This window comes from Lithobates pipiens, unplaced genomic scaffold (genome assembly GCF_037356315.1).
Source record: "Lithobates pipiens isolate NorthernLeopardFrog02 unplaced genomic scaffold, aLitPip1_a1.2 Scaffold_13, whole genome shotgun sequence".
Taxonomy (NCBI): Eukaryota; Metazoa; Chordata; class Amphibia; order Anura; family Ranidae; genus Lithobates; species Lithobates pipiens.
The window spans coordinates 528282863-528300434 of NW_027507718.1; the positions used below are offsets into that span (position 1 = coordinate 528282863).

The 17572-nt window shown below is 46.6% G+C and overlaps 1 protein-coding gene across 1 annotated transcript; it reads left to right on the forward strand.

Moving 5' to 3' along the window:
* The first annotated feature begins 1270 nt into the window (after positions 1 to 1270).
* Positions 1271 to 4376, forward strand: LOC143975661 (gamma-crystallin-3-like). The gene is made up of 3 exons (XM_077478155.1): positions 1271 to 1369; positions 2727 to 2969; positions 4049 to 4376. Exons 1-3 carry the CDS (start codon positions 1271 to 1273, stop codon positions 4322 to 4324), a joined length of 618 nt encoding a protein of 205 aa, XP_077334281.1. The 3' UTR covers positions 4325 to 4376.
* Positions 4377 to 17572: the final 13196 nt, after the last annotated feature.

Sequence of the window (17572 nt, forward strand, 5' to 3'; positions counted from 1 at the left end):
AAAATGTCTTGGTTCCCTTCATTGGAACTAATGTCCTGTACAAATGGTCAGAAATTCTGACGGAAAAGGTCCAATCGGATTATATTGCTGGAAAATCCGATCATGTGTGGGCTCTATCGGACTTTTTCCGTCGGAAGTTCAGACGTAAAAAATTTGAGAGCAGGATCTCATATTTTCAGACAAAAAAATCCGATCAGACTTTTTTCGATCGTTTGTAGAGAATTCCGATCGGACAAAGTGCCACAGATCAAATTACGAGACCAAAGCTATTGACTAGTAGCCTCAACTTAGTCCCGTCGTAACGAAGGAACGTCATCACATTCCGAATGATCGGATTTTCCGACAACTCTGTCCGACCGTGTGTATGCAACATCAGTTTAGGACAAAATTTGTCTGAAAAAATCAGACGGACCGTGTGTACAAGGCATCATTGGCCAAGTCCAACCCCTGAAAAACAACCCCACACCATAATCCCCCCCCCCCCCCTCCACCAAATGATTTGGACCAGTGCACAAAGCAAGGTCCATAAAGACATGGATGAGTGAGTTTGGGGTGGAGGAACTTGACTGGTCTGACCTCAACCCGTTAGAACACCTTTGGGATGAGTTAGAGCGGAGACTGCCTCCTCTTCCAAAATCAGTGCCTGACCTCACCAATGTGCTTCTGGAGGAATGGTCAAACATTCCCATAGACACACTCCTAAACCTTGTGGAGGGCCTTCCCAGAAGAGTTGAAGCTGTTATAGCTGCAAAGGGTGGGCCAACTCAATATTGAACCCTACAGACTAAGACTGGGATGCCATTAAAGTTCATGTGCGTGTAAAAGCAGGCGTCCCAATACTTTTGGTAATATAGAGTATGACGCGTGCATGTTTTAGTCCCCAAATACTTAACTTTACATTTATAAACATTAAACTTAATTTGCAACACACTGTAGTTGCCCAATAAGAGCATCCAGGTTGGATTGTAAGTCAGAAACATCCTATAGGAAAATAATTTGGCATCATTTGCAAAAAAAAAAAATGGTACAATGAATCCAAAACTCTATATCACATAACATCTTACAAAAAAACACACACATATACACAGAGTCCAAACTATTCATGTGACCTGTTGCTGCAGCAAAGGTTTTGTTTCAGTTAGGCAGTCTAGGTAAAGCATTTGGGTGCTGATGCAAGGGGAAAGGTACAAACAATGGTCTCACAGAGACACCGAACAATTCTCAATAGCATGGGATAGCTATTCATTCTGATTGGGCAAAGCCCGAGCATATGACCAATGTTGCAGGGTATATAAAGGCCATTTCCCACCAGCTATCTACCAGTGCAGTCCAACAGGAGCAAACCGACAAGACAAGCAAAATGGGAAAGGTAAGAAGGATTTAAAAATATTTAAATATCAAATGAATATTTAGCTAATGGTTCAGTCTGTGGATATTGATTGTTAGTAGCGCCATCACCCTGCTTGAGTTTTATTCTTAAAATTGTTTGGGTTTGTAAATACTAAGGTCTGTTTTCTAGGCAGCTTGTCAGATGTCCATTATCTGGCACAGCTGAGGTCGTCATTTATATTATATGGCCAAACATTTGTGAATACTGGACCCTTACACCAATGGGAGATTGTTGGAAATGCCATTTAAAAACCTTGGCCATCAATACGGAATTGCTTCCCCTTCACGCCCTAAAACAGTTTCCAGCTCTTTTGGGAAGACTTTTAGGATACTTTGGAGCATTTTTGTAGGAATGCGGGCCCGTTTAGCTAAAAGATCATTTATAAGGTCCGGTACTGATACAGGTCAAGAATGCTTGGCTTACGATTGGCATTCTAATTCATCCCAAAGATCTTCAATGCGGTTGAGGTCAATGACGAAAGTCTGTGATATATTTGGCCGTAGTGGTTCAATTAAAATCAGTCTTTCTCAATCCTTTTACCCCAGAGGAAACCTTAAAATAAATGTTCACATCTCAGGGAAAACCCTGCTAGGATTAGTTCAATGGGGGGTCATATGGAAAAATGCCCTTTACATTGCTGGTCGGTGGGAAGAATCCCCCCCCCCCTCCTCTTACAGTGGTGATTAGAATCCCACTCTTAGCCCTTGTACACACGGTCGGACATTCCGACAACCAAATCCATCGGATTTTGTCTGAAACTGTTGCATACACACGGTAGGACAAAGTTGTCGGGAAATACGACGGGACTACGTTCACGCTAGTAGCCAATAGCTTTGGTGTAGGAATTTGATCTGAGCATGCGTAGCACTTTGTCCAATCGGAATTCTCTACACATGATCGGAGTATGTCCGATCGGAGCATTTTGTCAGAAAATTTTACCGGCAAGTTGGAAAAGTTGTTCCGTCGGATACTCCACCGGAAATAGTCCGATGGAGACCACACACAGTCGGAATATCCGACAAAATGGTCCGATCGGACACATTCCGTCGGAATCTCCAACCGCGTGTACAAGGGCTTACAGCTTTAAAAATCATTGGTGCAATGTTACCGGCTCTGCCAAGTGGTGATGGACCTGGATCTATGAAGCCACCATCAGGTGGGAGGTCAATTACCCGCAGTTCAAGGAATCTTCAGCAACCTCTAGAGGAACCCTAGGATTCCAATAAACCCTGGTTGAGAATGGCTAAAAATATTGTCCACACTGTTTCATGTAATTCTAAATCTCAACCATTCTATTGGTCCTGAATTGACCTGATCTTGTTTTACTATTCAACAGATCACTTTCTACGAGGACAGGAACTTCCAGGGTCGCTCTTACGAGTGCAGCTCTGAATGTCCCGACCTGTCCTCATACTTCAGACGCTGCAACTCCATTCGTGTGGAAAGTGGGAACTGGATCCTGTATGAGCTCCCCAACTACAGAGGACACCAGTACTTCCTCCATAGAGGAGACTATCCTGACTTCCAGCAATGGATGGGCTACAATGACTCCATTAAGTCTTGTCGTCTGAGCCCCCAGGTAATAATACATTGTGCACTCTGGTTAAGGGCCAAAGCTGTCTATAGCTGTTAGATGATTATGTCCTATTGTAATCAGTGTAATTTTTATGAGATCAAATGCCCACTACTCCTATAATTACAGGTGATCTTTGATTGTACAGATAAGAAAACCTATTTTAAGCTTTACTTGTCCTGCCAGTATACAGTGCCCCAATGGGGTTGTTCTTCTCCTCTCTCCTATCACCCTGCTCTGTAGGGCTAAACAAAAATCCTCAACTCAGCCAAGGATTTTAATTTTATTTAAAAAATTTGCAAAAATTGATGGAGCACAGTTGTATTAAGCATGGCCAAGTAACCTTCTGTGATGGATCTTGGATACCCCGTATGGGACCCTCTGCCAGACCTGTGTCTCCTGTCCTCCAAACGCACCCTCAGCCTGCAGACTCTTCATAACCAGCCCTTAACCCCTCAATTGCGAGACAAGCCACACAGGTGTTGAGGGTTAAACATGCAGAGCATAAAAACTCTTTATTGAGTACCAAACATACACTTTTAAACACAGTTAGGGACACTCCCCTTAGCCTTGTCATAGAGGGGGTAGGGGACAAGGAAGAACCAATGGAAACTCAACACTTGTATATTCAAACAACTACAGTTGAAACACATAAAGGGGTTATGATAAGCAGATCTGGTCTCCAGACCATTGTCTATCTGCCATGACCCAACACAATTAAACACAGTAACGGGGGGGGGGGGGGGGGGGCATCAGACAAATGCAGCCTCAAAGCAGGTGCTGTATCATTAGCTAACCCCTAGTTCTTTAGATCCCTTGTCATGTGCTAATTGTTTATCTTTTAAAAAAAAAAAAAAAGGATATAAACTGTTTAAAAATATACTGTGTAGGGTTAAAAGAAAGTTCTATTGATCCCAAATCATTAATGTTTCATTGTAACATGTGGGGGAATATTGAATATTTCTACACTTTATCCAAACCTGAAAAAAATCTTTGGGTGCATTTTTATTGCAAATGATAGCAGTAATGTGACCAGTTGGCGTTTTTAATAGTGCTGTATATGTTATTGTGGTGTATTTTAACAGCACCAAGGTTCCTTCAGCATCAGGATTTATGAGAGGGAAGACTTCAGAGGTCAGATGATGGAGTTCACCGAGGATTGTCCTCATGTCAATGAGAGATTCCGCTACAATGACATCCACTCTGTTCATGTCCAAGACGGCTACTGGATGTTCTACGAGGAGCCCAACTACAAGGGACGTCAGTATTACCTGAGACCTGGAGAGTACAGGAGATACACCGACTGGGGAGCCACAAGCCCCAGAATTGGGTCCTTCAGACGTCTCCATCATTCCTATTAAATGCTTAAAAACATTTTAAGTTTTCTGCTTCACAATAAACTTGATAAAGAAACTTTTTCTGTTTGTCTTTCATTCATGCAATGTCAATTTTCAATGAGAATTTGTACTAATCTGTACTAATTGACCCTCAACACAGAGCCTTGTCTCGTACTTGGGGGAGAATTATTCGTATGGGTTTCTTGTTTGGCTGATTGGAGTGTTCGGTAGCTGCCTTTGTGTTCGGGTCTGGAATGTCCTAAATGACTTTAACTCCTTTCCTACTCGGGGTGTCGTTACATCGACAAACTACAGTACCTAAAAATCTCCATAGGTGACATTTAAAAAAAAATAACGGTAACCAGGTTAGAGTTAGAGAGGAGGTCTAGTGCTAGAATTATTACTCTCACTCTGACGATTGCGGCAATAGCTCACATGTGTGATTTGAACACCATTTACAAATGCAGGCACGACTTCCGTATGCGGTTTCTTTGCTGCGTGAGCTAGCGGGGACGGGGTGCTTTTTTTTTTTTATTCATTTTTTTTTTTTTTACGTTGTGTTTTTTAAAAAAAAATAAAAAATTTTGATTACTTTTATTGCTGTCACAAGGAATGTAAACATCCCTTGTGATGTAAATAGGTGGTGACAGATACTCTACCAGTGGGACGGGAGGCCCGATAAGAGCTGCAGAAGGTGGCCGGAGGGGGGGGGATACCCTCCGGGATAACAACTGAGTGGCTTTTAGCTGCATTGGTTGTTATCCCGCTCTAAAAAACAGTACCGGGATGATGCCTGCAGCTGTGGGCATTAACTGCGGTATAACCCTCTTTTACCCGGGGCCGCATATCTGCGTACGCTCGGCGAGAAGGGGATAAAATAAGGATACAATATGATTGGCTACTATAGGCACTGTGCACATCATTACTGCCTTGTTAAGTAAATATTTTTTTTTTAAATTGTATTTTTTATTGAGAGAATTTTTTTACAGAAAATGAAAAGATACAGAACTGACAATAGACAAAGAAAGTCTGGAGCATACCGTATTGGAGAGACTGATATAACCTCATGGTGGCTACAGATATACAGTAGCAGCCCAAGGATAAAAATAAATAACTAAAAGAAAACAAAGCAAAACAGAACGCATAAAGGAAATAAATAGCAGAAAAGTATTACGTAAAACAATATTAAAATAAAAAGAAAGATTGAGAGACATTATATATGTCGTAATGCAGGGGTTGGGGTCTTCAATAACATGACTAGCATCTGACAAAAGAGGGTTACATACCACTATAAATTTCCTCAAGAGATAAGGTAAGCTTCGAGTGGCCGTTGGGCCAGCATAAAAAGACTTAAAGTACCGACAAGATACAAAACATTGGGGAGTGAGAAGGTCAGGGAACACTAGGAGATGGACACCGACCGGGTGGCTAGGGGTACCAAGGGCACCTGTGGGAGTCCAAAGGTCGAGGCATCCCATGGGGCCCAAATCACGCCAAACCGGTCAATCCCATCTTCCACCATAGCCGTCAAATGTTCCATCCTGCATATGTCCTTGATGGTTTGTATCAGCTGAGTCTGTGTTGGGGGCTGAGTAGACAACCAATTAGAGGGGATAGCTCTTTTAGCAGCAAGCAGCACATAGGAGTCTAATTTATTAGCTGCCTTCCCCAACTCCGGGAAAGGAAGGCCTAGGAGAAGGTGGACAGGATCTAATGGAATGGGGGTGTCAAAGATCTGCTGGAGCATGTGAGATACCAATGCCCAGAAAGGAGTAATTAGAGCACATTGCCAAAAGATATGATAATGCGTTCCCTTGGTCCTCCCACACCTCCAGCACATGGGAGAAAGAGAGGGGTCATACCGATGAATAACCTCGGGGGTCCTATACCAGAACAGTAGGACTTTATATGCTGTCTCTCTCTGTGCCACGCATCTGGAAATTTTAGAGGTGGAGGACCAAATTCTGGACCATAGCGGGAGAGTGATTTGTTGATTAAGGAGCTGCGTCCATTTATCCATGTAGGAGTGGGATAGGGCAGTGAGAGAGGACCTCTGCTGGAGTATATGGTAAATACTAGAGATAAGCTTTGCTTGGTAGGGGCCCTGGGAGCAGAGCAGCTCAAAAGGCGTCGGTGTGGTGAGGGAGAGAGAGGGGGAAAGAGTTGAAAAGTAGTGAGTTATCTGGAGGTACGAATACCGCATGTGGTTTGGGAGTTGACTGTCAGTTTAGAGGGCCGAAAATGGCTTAAGTTTACGCGTGACAGGGTGAATGAAGTGGCGGAGTTGGAACAATCCCTCTTTAGCCCAGGGGAACATACGAACATGCGATAGACTGTCAGGAACTAAAGGGTTAAACAGCACATTAGAGAGGGGGAGACAGGGCGATGACAATGCAAATTTGGAAGAGCAGGAACGCCACAGTCTAAGCGTGAACAACATGGGACCCAGGCAGAGATCCAGAAGCCCGGGGTCCCCCATTGTCCCCGGCGACCACGCCAAGGAGCAAGGATGGGTTGGATATAGGGAACCCATCTCTATCTCCGTCCAGCGATTCAGAGGTCTCAGGCATGACCAAGACACTATCGGGCGCAAATGAGATGCCAGATAGTATTTGTAGACGTCCGGGGCACCCATGCCCCCCTGATCCTTGGGGGCCAAAACCACCGACCCGGCCACTCTATGGGCCCTGCCATTCCAAATAAATTTCAAGAACCAGCGCTTAAGCAACTTAATTTGTGACATCGGGATGGGGACAGGCAAGGTTTCAAAGTAATATAACAGTTTGGGCATGATGGACATTTTTAGCACATTAATTCGGCCTATCCAGGACAGAGGAAGGGAGGTCCATCGAGATAACATACTGTTGATAGACTTAAACAAAGGGATGTAATTGGTCGGGTAAAGGGCGGAGTAGGAAGTCGTTAGCTGAACCCCAAGATATTTGAGGGACGATGCGCACCATTGGTAGGGGAATGTATTTTGCAGACGCAGAAGTTCCTCCAGGGGAACATGGAGGGGGGGGCCTCCGTCTTTGCCGTGTTGACCTTATAGCCTGATAGGGAGCTAAATTGAGTGAGTAGGGCATGCAGGGAAGGGAGGGAAATGTGGGGACTGGTCAGAGTAAGGAGGACGTCATCCGCAAATAAGGATAATTTATACTCCCTTTGCCGCATGGGTACCCCCTTGATATCAGGGTGAGATCTAATAGCCTCTGCCAGGGGCTCTAGGCAGAGTATAAAGAGGAGCGGGGAGAGAGAGCAACCCTGTCTCATCCCGTTTGTCATAGGGAATGATTGGGAGGTGAAGGACAGTAATCGGACCTGGGAAGAGGGGTTGGAGTATAGGGATTGTAGTGCGGAGAGAAAGGGTCCCCGTAGGCCAAATCTAGTGAGGGTCGCGAACATGTAGGGCCAGCTTAACCTGTCAAACGCCTTTTGGGCGTCCAGACTGAGAATCAGGGCGGGGCGACGAACCCTGTTCAGCATGTCAATTAGGTCTATAGTTCGCCGGGTGTTGTCACCCGCATGCCTGGTTGGAACGAAGCCCACCTGGTCTCTGTCTATGAGCTTCGTCAGGAATTGGGACAAACGGTTTGCAAGGATTTTTGTAAATAGTTTGTAGTCTGAATTTAAAAGGGCTATAGGTCTGTAGTTGTCTGGTAGGGTCGGGTCCTTGTCCTGTTTAGGAATGACCGTGATGAAGGAGTGAAGAAAATGTTGGTGAGGGGATTTACCTAGAAGCAGCGAGTTATACAGGGTCACTAGATGAGGCGACAGGATGAGGAGGAAATGTTTGTAATAGGAGTATGGGAGGCCATCCGGACCTGGAGCTTTGTGGGAGGGGAGAGCCTTAACAGTGTTGTCCACATCATCCTCTGTAACGGGTGCGTTTAGTATATGCAGATCCGAATCTGACAACTGGGGGAGCTTCAGGCCCGACATGAACTCCTCAAAAGCAGCCAAATCAAAAGTTGGATGTTGTGCGGGGGTTAGGCAGTTATAGAGTTTGTTATAGAAGTCGCCAAACACCTGGGTCATTGTATGGGGGCAGAAAGTGGGGGACCCGTCAGGGAGTTTGATGTGGTCCAGGAAGGCGTGATAAGGCCTAGGGTTAAGTCTAGAAACCAGCATCCTGTGGGGCTTATTCGAGTACTCATAGAACTTTTGTTTAGCCCACAGGATTGATTTGTCTATGTGAGACATGTCTAGGGATTTTATACGGTTCCGCAGGCCCGTGACCGTGCGCAGCCGATCCACCGTGGGGGAGCGCAGCAGAGCCCTTTCTGCTCTGTGAAGCTCTAGGAGCAAAGAAGTTTTCAAGAGAGCTGCATCTTTTTTCCTTCGAGAACCGAGAGCAATACATTGCCCCCGGAAGAAGGCCTTGTGGGCCTCCCAGAGGGTGGATGGGCTGGGCACGGAGCCTTTGTTCAGGAGAAAATATTCGGTCAGGGCCGCCTCGAGTTTAGCATTGGTTTCAGGGTGCTTGAGCAGGGACTCGTTGAGTCTCCAGTGACATTTCTTGGGGAAAGCAGCAGAGAGGCATAAATCTAGAGTCAAGGGGGCATGGTCCGACCAGGTTATCGCACCCAGGTCAGATGACACTGTGTGAGATATCAAGGGGGCCGTAATAAAAAAATAATCCAGTCGAGAGAACATCTTGTGAGGAGGGGAGTAAAATGAGTATTGCCTACCCGAGGGATGTTTCAGCCGCCAAGCGTCGAACAAGTGGTGTGTACGAATAAGTTTCCTAAAGGAGGTAGCCAGGGTGTGAGAGGCCGGGGGGGGGAGTGAAATTAAATAGAGATCGTCTGTCCCGGGCGGGAGAGAGCACAGCATTAAAGTCCCCCCCTAGAACTGTAAAGGGGGAATAAAGCTTATGCAGATGTGCCAAGGCATCTGTGAGAAATTTCACCTGGCCTGAGTTGGGGGCGTAGACGTTCATGATCGTCATAGGGTTAGAGAGATAGGATCCCTGCAATATAATATAACGACCATGAGGATCCACTTGAGATGACCTAACCTGGAGAGGACATGAGTTTTTTATTAAAATTGCTACTCCAGCCTTACCCGAGGGATCCGATGCCACATAAGACACCGGAAAATGTTTAGATGTGAATCTAAAGGAGCCTCCGGCCCGGAAGTGCGTCTCTTGGACTAATATCACATCCGCGCCGGAGGCCCTAAACTCCCTCAAGGCCGGCCATCTCTTCCTGACGGAGTTCAGGCCCTTTACGTTATAGGAGACCAGTTTCAAAGCCATGTCGCGTCGGGGCAGTCAGGTCAGTGAACATGCAGGTCAAAGGGCGGAGGCCCAGACACAACACGGCTCAATAGGGGGCCAGGGAGGGGCCCCAACCTGCCTATCAGCACATTATAATTAAAACAGATATTGCTAACAATAGAGTTAGTTGCAACATGGAAAGAAACACCCAAGGACATATATAGACATAAAATGCACATAACAGTTATCAGCAAATGCATTAGAGGAAAAACCCCAATAAAATAAAAAAAAAAATGAAAAGAAAATAAAAAACAAAAAATTAAAAATTTAAAATAAAAACCAAAACACCAAGAAGACATCAGAGCAATAGTATGAAAAAGAGAAGACACATATCAGTCCCCAAAAAAGGGGTTATGCGTGCAGGCCCAAAAAGGGGGCCACTGAATATAGTGAAGCGGAGCAACCATAAGGCCAGGACGGCCTACAAAAAAACAAAAAAGATCAGCAAAAAAAAAACCTGAGAGAGTCAAACCCCTCAGGGGTCCTTGGCCGCAGCCCAAGGACTTGGTGGGGAGCATGGCAGTTCCCAACATGGAAGGGGGTCCGTGACGTCCCGTCCCGACGATCCAGAGAGGTCGATAGCGTTGTAAGGGCTCCCCATGTCCTCCGTAACAAAGTCAGTAGCCGAGGGAAGCAAACATAAACTTAAGTATAAAACAGAACCGTATAAAAAACAGCCCAACTGGGATCTCTGAAGCAGCGGTGGAACCGCGCAGGGCCGAAAACCAACTGTAGAGGCATACCTCACTCCACGGGGGGGGGGGGGGGAACCATCAAAAAGGTCGCAACCCCCTGTGTGAGGCAACAAGAAAAAAAAAGGGGGCAAATCCAGAGGGGACCACGACAGGTCTTCAGGTGGGGGGTCTGGAGCGTTGAGAGCGTTGGGGTGTGGAGTAGGCCCTTGATCCTCTTCCTCTCACCGGGGTCCAGATCCTGGGAGGAAGAGAGTTGTGTCTTGGGGTAGTCAGAGGAGCTTGGTCAAACTCTGCAGGGAGCGGGGGAAGGCCCAGCTTCTTGAGGAAAGCCTCCCCCTCCTGGGGGTCCCGCAGGGTGTGCTGGGCCCCCTCCATGGTGACACTCAAACGGAAGGGAAAGCCCCAATAATAAGGGACCTTGAGCTCCTGAAGGTGGGATGTGATGGGTCTCAGAGAGCGACGCTTGGCCAATGTGATGGGAGAAAGGTCACTAAACAGTTGAATTTTATCCCCCTTGTACTCGATGCTGGACCTGTTGCGCGTAGCCTTGGTCAGGGCCTCCTTGCTTTCATAGAAGTGGAAACGCACCACTATATCCCGGGGCCTGGCCCCCGCAGGGGGTTTAGGAGCCAGGGACCTGTGGGCCCTGTCCAGGCGCCAGTCTATGTCCACTATGTCCGGGGCCAGGGTGTTGAAGAGGCCTAGAAGATACGGCCTGATGTTATTGTCAGCTATCTTCTCAGAGACACCGCGGATCCTGAGGTTTGGGCGTCGTTCTCTGTTCTCGAGATCCTCCTGTTGGAGTTGTAGTTGGGAGACAGAATTTTTAAGAGTAGCGTTTTCCTCTTCAAGGGCCTGCACATAATGCAGAGTCTCGTCAAATTTTGTTTCCAGGGTTGCCGTGCGTTCCCCTAGGGCATCTATTTCCCCCCTACGTTCTCTGGAAATCCTTCCCATCTCCTGGGCTATGTCCCTGGTAACTTGCTGCGCCAGGGCCTGGAGCTTGAGATCCATCAACTCCGGTGTGAGGGCCTCCGGAGGGGGGGAAGGCGGGGGTTGTCGGGGTGACCGCTGCAAGGAATCTTCCGCCATAAGCGCACTGACATAGTCCTTCGGATCCCCCTGTGTAATCGGGGCCGGGGATGAGGGCCTAGTTAGAAAGCGATCCATATTGGAGGAGGGCTGCGGGGGACGATACGCCGATCGCTGATCCCCGATTTTTCCCATGAAGTGCCTGGGAGGGATGAGGAGAGTCGGAGGCTTGCCCCTGGATCAATCTGTGCTAGCATTACAGGGGCCGCGGATTGCGGGACGGGACCGGAACTCACGGATTAAACATCCGCCATCTTGGAGAGCCGTGCTTGCGACCTAGTAGAGATGTTTAAGGCATAAATCAGGTTGGTAGAAGGGCGAATGAAGGCCTTTGAGTGTAGAGGAAGGGTTTGGGTGGTCAAAGATGGCCGCCGGTTAGGCCAAGGCCTCAGTCCCAAAGTGTGGAGGTGACCGTGGGGTGGGTAGGAGACCTTCCTGGGGTGCCCAGTCCCCGCTGTGGCGGGGTAATATGTCCTTTCCCCTGGGGACAGTAGTATTGGTGCTGTAGGCGAGCCAGACAGGAGATCCTGGGTGTAGCAAGATGGCCGCTGGAGTACACCTCACTAACCTTCGAACCGATTGCCGCTCCGGTGTCCTTTGCGTGGCTCCCGTCCTCCAGTGGGGGGGGGGCCCGGGGATCGAGCGGTGCTGCGTGGTGCCGAGATGGCCGAAGGGCGGCCCGGATTCCGCCATCCGGCGGTTGCGGGGACAGAGCAGACCGCAAGATGGCGGCACCCGACCTGCTGTGAAGCTCGCGGCCGCGGGCCGGTTCACGATGCCGAGACCGGCCAAATACCGCCCCAGCCCAAAGCAGAGGTGTCCCGCAGGGGAGATGGGTGGTCCAGCGGGCTCCCAAACTGTGTCCTGAGAGAGGATGGACACGGATTGCGAGAGGCGCCTGCCGGCCACGCCCCCCTTTAAGTAAATATTTTAATGTTATATTAAATATAGCATTACAAAAATTAAAACCAATGATTAACACTTTGGGCGGCACAGTGGTGTAGTGGTTACCACTCTCACCTAGCAGTAAAAAGGGTCACTGGTTCAAACACTACCCGCCTGGAGTTTGCATGTTCTCCCTGTGCCTGTGTGGGTTTCCTCCGGGTACTCCGGTTTCCTCCCACACTCCAAAGACATGCAGGTAGGTTAATTAGCTTCTGTCCAAAATTGGCCCTAGTATATGAATGGGGACCTTGGATTGTGGGCTCCTTGAGGGTAGGGACCGATGTGAGTGTGCAATGGATAGGGACAATTGTAGACACTCACTCAGGTTAAACTGGGTGGACTGGTGTCTTGAACCTTACTAACTATGTAACTTTGACTGATTTAGGATGCAGAGAGACTTAGCCCTTGTACACATGGTCGGAGAATCTGTCGGAATGCGTCTTATCGGACCTTGTCATCAGATAATCCGACTGTGTGTGGTATGCATCGGACTGATTCCGTCCGAATCTGCGTCCGACCCAATTTTCCAACATGTTGGAAATATTTCCCGACCAACTGGGCCGGACGGACCTAATCCGATCATGTGTAGAGCATTTTCATCGGACCAAGTGTCACGCATGCTCACATTCAAATTCCGACACGGAAGCGCTCATCCAGGTAAAACTACTGCTCGTGAGCGATATAGCACATTCGTCACGCTGCAATGTTAAAAAATCATTCCTCAAGCGCATTCTCTTGTTCTTTACAATGCTGCAAGAACCAACTTCTTTTGATGCTCATAGTCACACACACTTCTCCCGAACGGATTTCATTACTCTTTTTTAACCATTTCAGCAATCCAATTTTAGTTTGCGTCACATCTACACAATGTTTGATTTGTTTTTTTTATTTTTGGGATGTTTTTTTTGGGGGGGGGATTCCCTAAAAATCTCCTTTAAAGACAGTTTGCTCATTTCTCCTTATTTATTTATTTTCTTTTTGGGTAAACTTACAACAACAACATTATTTAATTTTTGAGATTTTGTTTTTCTTTTTTAATCTACAGGAGGTTGTTTAGTGTTAACACCCCTTGTTATTTATTTCACTTTGTTTTTTGGAAATGTACCTGCCTGCTCACAAATAAACTGGCCTTTTGGAAGGAAAACACATACGTAAGTATTTCATCCAAACAAAAAATACCTTTATTTCGGTGTCAGTAACAGATAAAGAGGGAAGCAGCAATGTTGAAACTAGGGAGATTTGTGAAGCCTTTGGCCCCCAGGGCACACATCAAATATTTCAACGCAAAAATTGGTGGCCTGAGGAATACATGTCTGAGGGAGAGAAATCTGGTCCTGAAGTCCATGAAACCCGGAACAGCAGCAGATGACATCTATGTTCCCAGGCTGTGGTACTACAACAGGCTGCATCTTCTGTCAGACCAGACTGAACCCAGGTCATCACACTCTGGTCTTCCTTCCACGCTTCCTTCCAGGCTGTGGCTGTGGTGCTGGAGGTGTGGCAGAAAGAGGAGGAGGAGGAGCAGGGGCATGGGCCAAATGACACAAGTGTGATTCTGGTGTCATTTGGCCCAACAGACCCATGTTGAGGGTTTGGAGAATAACCTGCTCACACAACATCTGTTGCCCCTGCTCCATTTTCTCAAGCTTGCACACAAACAAGGCGGCCAAGGCCTCTTGGTAGGTTGGTTTTGCTTGGAGTGCCGCAGAAGCCTCACCAATCAGCCTCAGGGCCGACTCCTCAACATTCCCCCCCTTTCTCGCCCTTCTGCGTGGAAGGCGGAGGGGAGGGACCTGGCATTCGGTGAGGCTCCTTTGGCTGCCCACCTCCTGGCTGCCGCTTACCCCCGCCTCCTCCTGGCTGCCACTTTCCACAGCCACCTCCTGGCTAGTGCAATCCACACCCTCCTGGTCCTGGATGAGTTCTTCCTGTGTATAAAAAAGGGACATTGTTTGAGTTTTTGGTTCATCAAACACACACAATTTTTACATCAACACTGTTGCAAATTGGTAACCAATAGAAAAGACTATCATTCTGAGCCCAGCATTTTTCTTTCTTGTCCCAAAGGTTTTGGCCACTACTGTCTATTGATATGTGAAACACTTTCAAAACTCAGCAATTAGGGAGCAGAAATCAAGTTAACATCATTCATTTTGACTCCACAAATATGTACAACAATACTATACCTGGCTCAAGCTGGGCTCCTCCAGTTCTTCCTGAGTGGAAGGCCCAGGTTGGGCATCGGAAGACTCAGCGGGTGTGGAATGGAGCATAGAAGGACGCATGGAAGGAAGAGTACAGAGGGATTGTCTGGCCTCAGCCTGGTCTGACAGAAAATCCATCCTGTCATAATACCACAGGGTGGGAACATAAACATCAGCTGCTGAATTTCCTGATTTCATGGACTTCACCACCTTATTCCTCTCCTTCAGATATGTACTCCTGAGGTTCCCAATTTTCTTTTTGATATATTTCTCATCTGCCCTGGGGACCACCGGCTTCACAAACTCAACCAGTTCCATTATTGCTGCCTGCCTCTTTGGTCTGCTACTGTAGAAAGGATGGGTGTTTTGCCACAGGACTGGCAGGTCTCAATATTTATCGATGAATAGAGGGAGGAAGCTGTAGTCATTAAACCCGTCCATGTCTGCAAGACACAACACAAGACAAACCCTAATGTCAGGCTAAACTCCACTAATGCAGGCCTCAATCTAGAAGCAGTGTAGCCTAGTGATGTGCCAAGTTCAAAATTTTACCTTCGTTTGCACGTTCGTCGCCTCAGCTTCTCCCTCTGTTCACAGATCGTACGGATGACACACGCGTGTTACGTTTTATATACAGTGCGCATGCGTGCAACTCCGCCCGCCCCTGACGTTCTTTCCAGAGTCCAGACTATTCCCTGCCCCTTCGCTTTCGGCTGAGTGGGGAGAGCACATGGCGGAGAGAACACAGGTGTGCACTAATAATTACACTAAACGAGGAGGAGGGTGAGGAAAGGCCGGAGCCTGAAACGTCCCGATCCAGGAAGACAAGATTTAAGGCCGCAAATATGTCTTTTGGAGAGATGTTGTAGATGGTCGACATATTGAACATGACCGACTATGATGGGAAATATGGACCTTACCCAAACCCAAATATCAGAAAGGCCAAGATCATGAATAAAGTTTTGAAGAGTCTTCTGCATAATTTTGGGGTACACCGATCCATGGATCAACTGAGAAAACGCTGGTCAGACCTGAAACTGAGGGAGCATGAGCAGTACATAAGGATCAAGCGTGTTCTTGACAAAAGTAAGTAGTTGTCGTGTGTTCATATGATTATTATTGCTTGCATACTGCTCCATGTGCTTTGAGTTCATGTTGTGCATTTTAAAATGGCCACTTTCAAGTTCATGGTTTCATTCGTTCGTAGGAAACATCGTTCTGCAGATAAGTATTCCAGCTGAACACAGTGTCCCCAATAATGTTATGACCTTGAAGCTCGGCCAAAATAAACAATTGAACAACACTTCCAAACGATGTTTCATATTGTTAATTCTGCCCTCTGTGTGATAATTATTTAATTTTTTCAAATCTCATAGGGGACAGAAGACTCGGGAAGTATGAGGACACCAGGGACCCCACCCCTCACAAAGAAGGACAACTTCAAAAAGAACAAACAGAGGAGCAGGAGGAGGAGGAAGGAGAGATCGTGCAGGTTGTGCAAATTGTCACCACAACAGGTGAGTGTCGGAGAACACAGCTTCCGGTAAGCTCATCAATGTATGTCACCATATTTAAATTACATGTGTTGTTTTTTTTGTTTTGTTTTATAGGTGATGTGAAAGAAGATTTCCGTTTTACCAGTGAAAGTGCCCAGATCAGGGAGATAATGGGGTGCAATGGGTATTGGGAACATATCCTGCAAAACATCAATGATGTTAATTTAAATTTGAAAAACATCATTGATGTTTTGGGGAGAGTGTGAAACACCCCAAAATAGATAGGGTCTTATTTTTTGAATGTTAAGACCAAAATGTTGTAGTTCTCCAAATTCGACATTTGGAAGATGCACAGAGTGTGGAAACATGCATTATCTCCCATCATGGGGGATCAATGTATGTGTTTTGTGTTTAGTGTCTGAGATGAAGGGGTTGCAGCCCCAAAGCATGTACATTGATCCCCCATGATGGGAGCTAGCACATGTTGACACACTGTGTGCATCTTCCAAATTTGGATTTTTCAGGGGTGACACACCATGTGATGAAGGCAAGATCAGGCCAGTTTGTACATACTCATGTCTGATATTGTCTTCACTTTTCAAAGTGGAACTTTGTAAGTTCCTGTGTTCTGTATTTTACAGTTAGATATATGCCTGTTTACACCAAAACAATCATTAAACCAAATTTTGAATAAACTCAGTTTTGTAAAAACACAATTTCTAGGTTGGTTGTACAAACCTTTTCAAAACGCACATGTGAATGTGGTTGGATTAAACAGTTCAATTAGCAACAATGTGTGGCCTTTTTTTTCATGGCACCAAAAATGTATTTGGAGTACAATTTAAGTTTGTGCTGAGAAGGAGTGTCCACTTTGCACTCCCAGGGCAGTTTCAGGTGTACTTTTGCAGTGCACTTGTAGTGCATAGTGGATGTGCCTTTACTAAAAAAACACCCAGTGAGTGTGTAAATTTGGTCAATCATGCCATTTTCCTGCCATGGTTCTGAAAATGAGCACGATTTGGGTCAGTAATGCACTACATACATTAGTTAACAACAAAGAAGGTGTGTGTGTAGCAGACCCACAACATAATAACATTAGCGGAAGAAGAGACTGCCCCCTCATCTCGCTCTGAACTTGGGTTTGCACTGTTGGTGAAAAAGGCACAACTTGATTAAACCTAATTATACCTAGGAGACGCATAAAACCAAGCCAAGCAGTAAATGAAGGAGTTTCAGATAAAAATTAAATTTTAAAATGCCGCTCAGACATTGTCTGGCATATCAATGGCCCCCCTACCCACAAAGTAGTCCATGTATTGTGTTCTAACCTCACGGGCGCTTTGGGGGGGCAAGCCAGGAGGAGCATGTTGAAGGCCCAAGAGGTTATCTGCATTGTCCATCAAGTCTGCTTCTTGTTGGCCAACTGAGACCGCATAGTTCACAGAAACTTTTTTCAAATAATTGTGCAGAACACAGCACGCCAGCACTATGTGATTCAGTTTGTATTCCGCCATGTGAATAGGCGTAAGAAAAAGGCGGAACCGGCTGGCCAGTATACC